Here is an 11165-nt window from a genome sequence, read left to right on the forward strand (position 1 = left end):
CTGATGGAGTATCACCAGCAGAGGCACTGCTCCGAAGGAGGCTCCGAACACCGCATGACACTATCCGGCCCCAAACAAAGCAGACTGGTCACCGCAACACCAGAATGGAGGAACAGTTCAACCGGCATCATGGAGCAACTGGGCGCGCATTCAGCGAAGGCCAGAGAGTGTTGTTTCGTGACTACAGCGACAGACGCCCTACGTGGACCCCAGGACTCATCCTTTGCCGGCGCGGCAAAGTGCTCTACGAGATTCGAGTTGGTCCAGGCAAGTGGATACGCCACGCGAACCAAATCCGGCCGACAGATGCACCGATCGTGCCCACAGGACCGAGTGATATGAGTCTAGAAATGCTTCTGGACACTTTTGATCTCGGCACCATCCCAGAAAGTCAATCAGTTGTTTCGTCAGAGGCCCAGCCTGAGCACGGATTACAACCGCGACGCTGGACAGACAGGATCCGCAAACTAGTGAGGCCACTGCAAGCGAAACCCCGGCTTCGAAGCTACGTCAACAAACTTCGAGTGGGGGGTGTTAGGCAGGAATCCACGCGTATCCCACTATACGGCACGTCTTTAGGCGCTGCTACGGCCGAGAAGCCTGGCCCGCTCGAGGTTGGCCCAGAATTCGGGACGCTTGGCCGCCCGGCATCAAGGCGAGATCTGATTGGTTAACAATCTTGACCCAACAGCCAATCCTGACCCTGTGTTGGCCAATTGCCGGTTGCCAATAGCGCATCCAGAACGCGTCAGAAATTCCAGAAATTTATAACCGTTTATGCTATATATACGAAGCGCTGTACAACTGTTCTTGACTTCGTTTTGGGCGTTAAGAGACCTTGTGCACCTTTGGTGGTTGTTTTGACGTGAACGCCAGCTTGGGAGGCTCAGACCGAGAACTAAGCTGAGGAAAATACCGTTTCTACCGGACATTAGTTAGAATCCTGGTCGATGGACCTGTAACCCCCATGGCCTCGGAAGTCTGTTCCCAAATATGTTCTATCAAGCACCACCATGCGCCTAATCCAGAAGACTTCTCACTATTCGTCCTCGAGGATAACGGTGTAGCGTTTTGTCATCCCTTATCTGCTTTATTTGGTTGTATCTGGAGAAAAGCGGACTGCTCCAAACAACTAGAGAATAAATGTGATAACCACCATCTTCGATAAAGGGGCCAGTGTTGAGTGCGGTTAGCGAAGAAGTATCCGCCTGATTCCAGTTCACTAACAAGCTTGCTGCGTATGCGTACAGGTACAACAAGCCTTAATTTAAGTCTTACGTTTTGTTGAATCCTGGGTTTCCCTCTTCTATTTACCAGAATGTGGTTGCAAAATTTTTACGTTCCTAGTGTTCATAACCAACGACTGAAAGGTATTCTACGCTTTCTGGATAAATTAGTGCATCTGGTTATGTAAAGTTTTCAGCTGTGTGTCCATTCCGTTCCTGAACACTCAAATTATTCCAAGATGCTCATTCGCAAAGAGTTCGCTGCTTGACATGGATCACACTTCATTGAGGTTTGCATGGACCACTGCAATTAGCCCTGAAGAAGCCATTTTTGTATGGTCCCTCCATATGTACTTCAGAAGGGGGCAGCTATGGCAGGTAACATTCAAACCAAAACACTGGAAACCTGATTACATCGAAAACACACTTGTTTATCACGTCACACTTGAAACATTTACACGGGAAAGCCCATTTCGACAGTCACTAATCTTGTTTTTGTGGGGTTTTGTTTTGTCGAGGGTATCTTAGGTGGTCTTCTTAAGAGCCTTAGAAAGGCTTGCCATAAGGTATCAGCCCCAAACAAAATCTCACGCAGTCGTCTAAGGATGCGCTCAGATTGGAGTAGGTTACTAAGCGGCTAACTCCGCGTCTCGGCGATACGCTTTTTCAGGAATGCGCTTTCCTAAGGCGAAGCATTTATGCTTTTTCGCTCATTGTAGGGCATGATGAAACTGCAAATCTACCGTATTCCTTGGGAGATAAGAAATTATATATTTTCGCAGTCTGCTTCTACTCTGTCAACAGCTGTAGACATAGCAGCTTTAATTTTTAACTTTGACCGTGTTGAGAAATGTGTGATCTTCAAGGAAGACTACTCTTCTGCTAAGGTGTGTCTTGTTACAACCTACTCTTTGGAGTCCTAACTACCCCACTAAAAAAGCAATGCTGTATACGTAAATCTGTTGGGAACTCTGGTATCCATTGACGAAGAAATTCATGAACTTGACGATGGACACACCGTGAGCTGCTGAAAACTTCTATTTCACCCAGTCGTGGCTCAAATCATGTGAATGTAAGTTTCATGTATGGAAGGAACACCTTGATTTTTATTTAGCTTGTTATCTGCGGTTGTTTCTCAAACCACCTTCTAGCTAATTCAACATTCCCCGCAGACCTCAAAAGGCGAGGCAATCATGACAAGTTTTAGAATCTTACGCCAAAGACAGTTATTTCGGTTGAACTTTGCTTGCGTCTGGCGGTAACAAGCGAGCATATTTTCTATTTATTACATCAACACAAAATGTCATTCGTCAGAGGTAACGTTATGGCCGAAGGCCTTTAGATACTCAACCATATTTTAACTAAGGGATGTTGCTCAAAACAACCATTAAGTTGATTCATATTGAGGTATGTATATAGTCGGTTTTAGAACACAAAGAACAACATCTATTTAAGCGATTTGTGACCATACGTAAACAACGCATTACAGTGTTGAAGCTTCAAACAAGATACAGACAATACTGAGAATAGCTGAACAGTCATAAGCTTGACAGTTTCCAAAGCAGGTGTCACATATCCATCAGTCCTGCAAGTTCGCTGAGACCTTCTCGGTATTCTTTCTCATTGCGTCGAGGTCCATATAATTTTACACCCCGAATATCTGCCCGTGGTGGGACCGCTGGTCGCGGTGGTCTCGCTGGTTTGTTGTGAGTTTTGACAGGACTGGTTTGACGATATCCTGGGTAAGATTGTTGACCCCTGTAAGTGACCCACTTGCTGTCTGAAGAAAGCATAAACGCATAGTGAAGTGTATGAAAAGTAAGGTAAGTCAACAATTCTAAAGTCCTAATACTTGGTACTACATCAGTGAAATTATTTCAGCAGCTTGAACAAGGTTTTGAGTGAAAAACGAAGCAGACTTTATAAAACACATGCAGGGTAAGAATATTATAGCCGGGAAGCGTTTGCGACTTCCGTTTTGGCAGTATTTTAATTTTAAAATGAAAGTGCATCTTCAATAACTGCAACTTGCTGCTCCAGTATGAGCCGATATTAATGGAGTGTTGACGTTTAGGTTTATTTCAGGTTTCAAGCTGTCTGCTTATTCTGCTAAATTATTTATGAACCAAACTACTTAGAAATCGTAGGTAATCACGGAGTCAAATGGGAAAGAACAGCGGGGTAAGAACGCAGTATGTCTTTCTGTGGGCCAAACCAACTCTCCTTATGGACTCCCACACCACGACAGTGACACGGTGTTCCTTCTGGTTTCATTTATTCTGGAGGTTTCAATAGGCCATAGGCTCTACCAGTCCAACTTCAACAAAGAAGTAAGAAGCGGGAGCAGTTGGAGAGGGAGGGTAACTAATGGTCTGGATGTGTTAGTTTCAAATCGAAAGTAGGTTTTGAGGTTGCAAATTCCAGGTAGTAACATTCCCGTTCACACCAAACCTCTGCGTTCGTACATCAGCTGCGACGGCCAATGCAAGACGAGCACTGACAAACATGGAAATTTCACTGTGGTTGTGCACAACCACCAACCCACCACTTCGTACTACTACGCTCCCCAATAACGCAGTGATGATGTCACCTCGATTGGTGACGAAACGTCTGCAATCAAATTGCCCAGCTCAGCGAACAAGCCAACGACCACCATCTACGCTACCTGAGCTACCAACGTTTTCTTCTATGGAGATTTCAGTCTTTTTTCATTTTTACTAAGGCTGTGGCGGCTAAGGCTATCCTGATGCCAGGCAGGTAAGTAATTAAAATGGATCAGATCCTTATAAAACCTACAGATGAGCATCGCTAGACCAGTATTCTTGAACTGAACGCAATCTTTGATATAGGCATAAATTTTCATAGGATGTGGCTAACGGTAGCTGACCGAAACAGTCTATAAACATACTTCAAATACGTCTCCTCCTGCCTATCCGAAGGACTAGGTACAGCTGTGCTACTGCAGTGAAACGGTAGAGTTCGATAAGACGTTGCCGACTTCCGTCAACCCATCTAGCAAATTTAATACAGTGATAAATATTTTGACAATGCACAGAAATCGTTTAGTCCATGACGAGCGTCATTTGCATCTTACCAAGGTAGGGATTTGAAAGCTTATCTCAGGTAGTTATGATTTTCGATAGCGAAAATTCAGCCACACGAGTAATTTCATCTTTGTTATGACGCAAAGTTGATCCGGAGGGATCCGAAGTGTAACCCTGTTAGTGGCAGTCTCAAAAAACAACTATACTTTATGAATGACGAATGTGCATTCCTCGGAATGGATGAGGTTCTGTTCTTTTTGGACTACAGGTCGTGTAGATGGAATTCTTTAGTGAAAATGGATACATTTTGGTGGTAGGAAAGATTGCGGTTAAGCTACGTCTGGCTTATTGTTTACTTGGAAAATATTTACTTATTTTCACCAACTTGGCTCTTATAGTAGTACATTCAAGTAGTTAGCTCGTTTGTCAGTCAGTCGGCGAGCTCCTAATGAGATGACGATCTAAACGTGAATGAGAGAGGACTGAGCATAGGTCGAGTGAGGAAAGACAGATAGATAGGAGAATTGTATGTCACGGTGTTAGTCAGGACAAACTAGAAGGACATCAACGCTGAATGCTATGGGTTCTGTGTATAAAAGGGACTTGAATTTATAACTAGACTGTACACTTTGAAATGTGAGGGGATTTGTGAATGCTAAATAAAAACCATGCTGAAAAACCGGGGAACACTGCATAGTTGTACCATCCTTAATGGAAATCATCAGTTGTGCGCATTCAATGAATCTCCAGAGAGTCTGGACCACGCAATAACCAATTAAGCAGTTAAACACGCAAACGTCTGGTGATTAGAAGTGGATCAGCAATGTATGAACACTTCTGCTACCGTAGTGCACACAGTATTCGAAAAGCCTCACCTCTGGCCATGCAGTTATCGAGTACTAAGGCGAAGATAACCAAGCTCGATAAAATTAGTATGCGCGTCATCTGAAAAGGAAAGAGGGCAACAAATGCTTGATGGCATAACAACCAGCTATAAGTAACAAGCCGTTTCCATAGTGGATTTGGACGCTTGATTTCTCGACGATATATATGGACAAATTTTTTTCCATGTAGTAAGAAATCTCACATATGACAATGAGTGCTCAAAAATCAGAGTGATTATGGGTCTGGATCTTGTACTAACGGTCGAATTCCAAGCCAGTATTCCAAACATACGTTGATCAGCTGAAATTACAGCGTTTGGTTAACGTATGTCCTTCCAGTAACATTACTCTGACACCGTGTGGTTGCAGAAAGCACGACTGGAAGTGCACGGAAAGAAGCACTCCAGATTGTTGACAAAGCACATTGAGGACTTATGTACAGATTAGGAGCGCACTCCCTGGATCTTCGATTCAATCACTGTGTAAATCAACCGGTAAGCCATACCAAACGCTGAAATGACACCGATGAAGGCATGAACTCCAGGGTAATCGTGCGGAGTTTGAATTTGAATGTAAGACAGTTGGATCATGTTTAGTCCATCTGACGAAACCCGGTGAGGACTACAGATCTTAAGAAATGCTTCTTCGGAGTCGTCTGTTCGTAAGTTGTGGCTACTGACTGATGAACTTTAGCCACTAAATTACTTGAGATCACAGTTACCCTAATAGGGTCTATCCTGAATCGTCTATTATTTTTGCTCACATTAACCCCATTCTGGTGACAGATAAGCTGTTCCACTGATGCCTAGCTTGTCCAGAAGCTGACTTTTGCAAGATTTTCAAAGTTCACGGCCGTGATAATACTACTCAATGATAATATGTGAGCAATTGATGTCTGTCGGAGGAAGTCAGTAAGGTATCAACAATATGGCAGGCACGTGGAACGTTGCAGTGGATGGCAGAATGAAGGGTGCACTGTGCTTTTCAGGTGAGCTAACACGTCCTCAGAACTTAGATTTGTACATATGCGGATAAACAATGTACCATTTTGAGCAAAATAGAACCAAAATTTGGTATCAAGAATGGGACATTTACTAAATTTGATTGACAAACTGTTTACCAACTATTCTGATCAACGATTGTTACGGGTGTGACTGTTCAAAATCAATCAATCCAGGAAGATTCGACACACCCATAAGATTAATTCTCAGTGGTTCCATAGTTCAGCTGATCACGCGTCCAAAAAGGTTGGGCTTCCATAATCAGGGTCAAAATCTCCACTGACTGAAAAATCATTCGGTAATGTGGCATATTTTAAAGTTCCGCGTGATTATTCTAGGATTGTACTTATTCATCACGTCGACAACTACTCAAATTATGAAAAACTAGGGTGCACCGAATACCGTTGCAGTAAATTTCTGAGTGAAACGCTCAGTACAGCATTATCTCCTGAATTTTTGCTTGTGGACCGTGGGGATAAGGAACGCTAATCTGCTTAGATTGACGATTAAAAGAAATGTTTGTGGAAACTTTACCAACCACTGCGATCGCACTTACGCATAAGTACGGCTGTTTATTCAAGTAACCTATATTACTGCCCCAACACACCACCGAGTTGCACTTATTTTTAAGTTATTTTTCCAACTCATACCTTTATTTTTGTGTGTGACTTATTGGCTATATTGTCCGGGTTGCTCGTTTGTACCAAAAAACCAACCCTGGACCTCCTTTCTGTGATTCCCTTCTGACTCGGTTGTTTAAGTGTACGTGTACATGGGCCTGTTGTCTAGGTAACATGAAACGTTCGTATGAGAAGGAGTGGGGTTGCAGCTATTCGAGACTGACTGCATCATCACCGCATATTCAACAAATAAGCTAAGAAATTTAGAGAAAACATCACCTATCCTCAGTTGGACATCCTCACTTTTCATAAAGTTCTGCAGACGTTGTTCTCCATCTCATAGAAAACAAGGTAGACGGTCCACCTAGGTAAGGCGCTTTGTATGGGGTGAGCAGATTAGTGCACTCGGGACCTCTTGCTTACACTTTGATATCGCTTATGCTTATATATCCTTATATTGGTAATCATATATTCACCACCGGATGTTCATCGGAATATATCTGCTTGGGGTCGCACTAAAATTATACTGAATTTTGGCAGTAGTTCGAAGTATACTTTAGGATTGAAAAACTGGTTATGTGGGCAAGATATTGGAAGTACTTCGTTCCTGTCATGTGCACAACTGTAGTGTTCAGCTTAACTGGGTCTGATGCACGATCTAAGCACCCTTTACAGGCAAGTAGAAGATTTTAATGACAAAATAATAATCTATGCGTAAATGTAGCATTACACTTATTATGCATGCTAATATGAACTTTGAGAACGTATGTCAGCTGTTAGATAAGTTAGGTTGGCAAAAACTCGCCTGAACCTTTGAGCTGCTTTATTGATACCTCGTCATTTGCTTCCAGCCGTAAACCGGGACTTACGCCAAACTGATAGTGAACTGAGATAAAGAGATATAAAGTAGAATCGATATTGCGTTTTAACCGGCCTACGTGTTTTTGCCATATGTAGTTTTCAGCTCGAAGCTCCTAGGACTGATTGTCCCTTTGGAGGCTAGTAGCCTATGAGGAGATTCAAATGAAATTATTAGATATAAACGATTGCATGACGTTAGACTAAGGGGCGTTAATGTACTCTATTTGGGCGATTCCACATATTTGCGAACACCCTGTCTTCCCAGTTGGCGACACAACGGTCTTTCGGCATTTTTGGGATAATGTAGTATGTTCCTCTACTCCTTCTCACCTGCTCCGATAAACTTTAATCCATAATCTGGAAAAAATGCTGCTGTCCCTTAGAAACCATCCTATACGATGTGACCACGTATTCTGTGACGAATACGCCTCGTCAGGTTGAACTAATTCTCAAGGTGGCTGTTGTTGGTTGCTTTCTAAAAGCACTAGCTTCAGCAAATTCGCACTTTGGTACGCAAATACACAGTCCGTTTTCTAGGGTTTGAAAGTCAATTCACATTTGAACATTGCTAAGCAACAGCTTCCGAACGAAAAAATAACAGAGCTGATCGATAAAATATAAATATTTGTCTACTTGATGTGGCACTGAAACGCATTGTCAGGCATGATACTAACCACTCTGAATGTGTTTCGATTCTTGTAAGGCAGCATGCGAAGTGCAAAGATAGACGGTGATCCATTGTAAAAGATCTCTAGTGAGGTCAAATCTACGGTCTTCTGATAATCCGAAAAGAACTCTTACTATAGTATCCGTTTTTTTGTTCGAATGGGGCGAAAAGTTGTTTATATATCAAAGGCTCTCCAGAAACTCTTCCTCTACGACTATTCTGTTCACAGGATGCAAATATAATGTAGTTTAACGGACTTCTTCGGGTTCCTACGATGTACGACAAAAGTAAAAACTTAACCTAACAAGTTTTGCATATGCGCACAGTAATTCTTGTAGTATATGCGCTTAAAACATAAAACGCAACTTATGCTACCTTCATACGATAAATAAATATAATGCCATACCCATGAACAGTAAAAATGATTAAACAAAGACGTTAAAGCCAAATGTAACTAGTTACTCTCAAAACTATTCTATGAATTTTTCAACAGTAGCCATACCTGATCCCAGAATACGATTGTTTCGGTTTTGTTGACGGTCTCCATTGCGAAGTAGCAAGTCCATTTATACAGTTGGGCAGTACCGGAAGCGTGTAATTAGCACTGTGCTCATCCCTCCAATTCCACTGAGTTCCCCTCGGTGATGCGTTGCTGCATGGCATCGCTATTTAGTTGTTTGTTTGAAGTTCGATTATCTCAACAAGCATTATGCGGAAGTGCAAACTAGGGAAGGGTTTACGAACCACTCACTGCATAATAAATAATTTATGCTTTCAACCAGGGTCGTGTAGCGAACTGGAACCTATTAACAAGCAGATCACTGATATGTGGGAGGACAAATTCCTGTGCAACAGTCCGGCTGTGTTTCCGTGTTGTATTTCGGCGGATATACTGACAAAAAATTCCTACTGTCATTTCTGCTCCATAACTACAACCAAATCATTACACTACATCGATTATGTGAAAATCTACCTTATGTTCGTACGAAAAGCAGAAATGTGACCCTTGGGTTATGAACGGATACTTTTATGACCATAACTAAGTGTGTGCGGTATTCATCAACAAAGGCGTTTTCAGTGACTTTGTTTCACTCACTACCTTATTGCCCAGAAAGTTATGATCTGCGGTTAAAAATCTGAAAGAAGAGAGCAGCAGCTAAAATTTACAATGGTATAAACAGAAAAATGAAAATAGCGAGCATGTTTTAGGAGGCTATATTTTTCATCAATTTTATAAAAAAAGATTATATCATATTCTCATTCTCGACCCCCCTTGACTCTCAGGGGGAGGCAAGCAAATTAGTCCACCAAAAAGGTTGTTGACGTTTTAGACAACCAATAGTCTTCCGTTTAGCACGTGGAATACGCTTACAGAGGTTTGGGGGATTTAGGGTTGTGACCTTCTTTCAAGGCGAGATTTATCCGCTGTCAAAGGTATCCACATCAGATGTGTACCGACAAGCGGGTCCGTAGAACACGCTTGCAGTATAGGTTCTGATCTTTCCAGGTTTTAATATAATTTTAGCCACTAGTATGTCTCTGTGGCCTCTAATTATGACCGCGGTCATCCTTAGTGGGAACTAGCCTTTAGTTCAAATCATATTCACTCAAAGGACATTACTCTAACGAGGGACCACTTGTGGTTGGAGCTCAGAAGCACGTTTCAGGCCATGTTCCACATGCAGCTACGAAAAACCGTGCAAAACTAAACTGTACAACACTCGTATTTTGTCTTCCTTACGTACACCACCATTCCCTAACTAGACCTCTTTGCCGAAATTCGAAATATTCTGTCCATTCAAAGGCAAAGAAAAACAAGCTCTTTTCGTATTGCCAGACCTTTGCTTTGCTTCTTTCTGTTATAAAACACAAATATTGTTCAGGCACATCTTCCATTTATACAGCAAACAGTCAGGGTTAAGAGTCGACCAAATCGATTTAGGCATACTCAATAAGGTGAGAAAGATGGAGAATTCAGTTAACGTATGGTAAGTGATTTCCAATGCCGAATCACATTATACATGCATGGGGTTCCGTCACAAATTCTGAGAAGCTGACAGAGGTACATAAAGAGAGAGCTACAGAGAGAGAGAGAGTTACAGCTGTTTGGTCTTCTAGAGGTCACGGGCGGGGAGTGTGAACGGATTAGAGTTCACACTATCTCCGGATGCATATACATCCATAAGCTCGTTATAGTAGATAAAAAATGCTAAGAAAACCCTAGAATTCCGACCATTTCAGAAAGGTTACTGCCCACTTTGGGGCCACCTCCGGAATATTTCAACAATCGTTTCAGCGTCATAGTGTGGACAGTTCTTATCCCTACCGTAGCGATTCTTTCGGTTTGTCCATATTTAAGCGGGAAGCAATAGGTTGGAATTTCGCTACCGATATTACTCATTGATGTATATCATTTATTGTGCGGAGATTCGTACCATTTACTAAACGTGTGAGAAGCATGTGACTATGCCTGCGCGAGCACAAACTGGGGTGTCGGGATGACCACGATTGAGCTGCCACCATTATTCTAATAAACATCGAACGAAGGGTAACAAGGTTGCCTTTTCATACTCGGACATTCATGTGTTTTTAGCCTGAAGTAACACAGGGTGTGCCCATGTAGTAACGGAATTTTCAGCAAGTAGTATATCGCAGATTCCTTCATCGCCTTCTAAATGCGGTTTAATGTTAAGCTAAAATCGGATGGTTTCCTTTTCGTCGTGTTATGACAGTTAAGAGATTTTGACGGGATGAAAGCTACCATCGACGTGTCTGTCAAAGAGCATTGATTCACGACATTCAGATGGCTTGCCACATGGACAGCACAGCCAATTTCGAGCACATTTCAGGGTGCAACGAATT

At 42.4% G+C, this 11165-nt stretch overlaps 1 protein-coding gene across 1 annotated transcript; it reads right to left on the reverse strand.

The window, feature by feature from the left end:
- Positions 1-2622: 2622 nt before the first annotated feature.
- T265_09752 (hypothetical protein) lies at positions 2623-8831 on the reverse strand (the record flags this gene model as incomplete). The annotated part of the gene is made up of 3 exons (XM_009175923.1): positions 2623-3006; positions 5146-5215; positions 8806-8831. 2 exons carry the CDS (start codon positions 5213-5215, stop codon positions 2795-2797), a joined length of 282 nt encoding a protein of 93 aa, XP_009174187.1.
- Positions 8832-11165: the final 2334 nt, after the last annotated feature.

Source organism: Opisthorchis viverrini (assembly GCF_000715545.1).
Source record: "Opisthorchis viverrini unplaced genomic scaffold opera_v5_299, whole genome shotgun sequence".
In the NCBI taxonomy this organism is placed as follows: Eukaryota; Metazoa; Platyhelminthes; class Trematoda; order Opisthorchiida; family Opisthorchiidae; genus Opisthorchis; species Opisthorchis viverrini.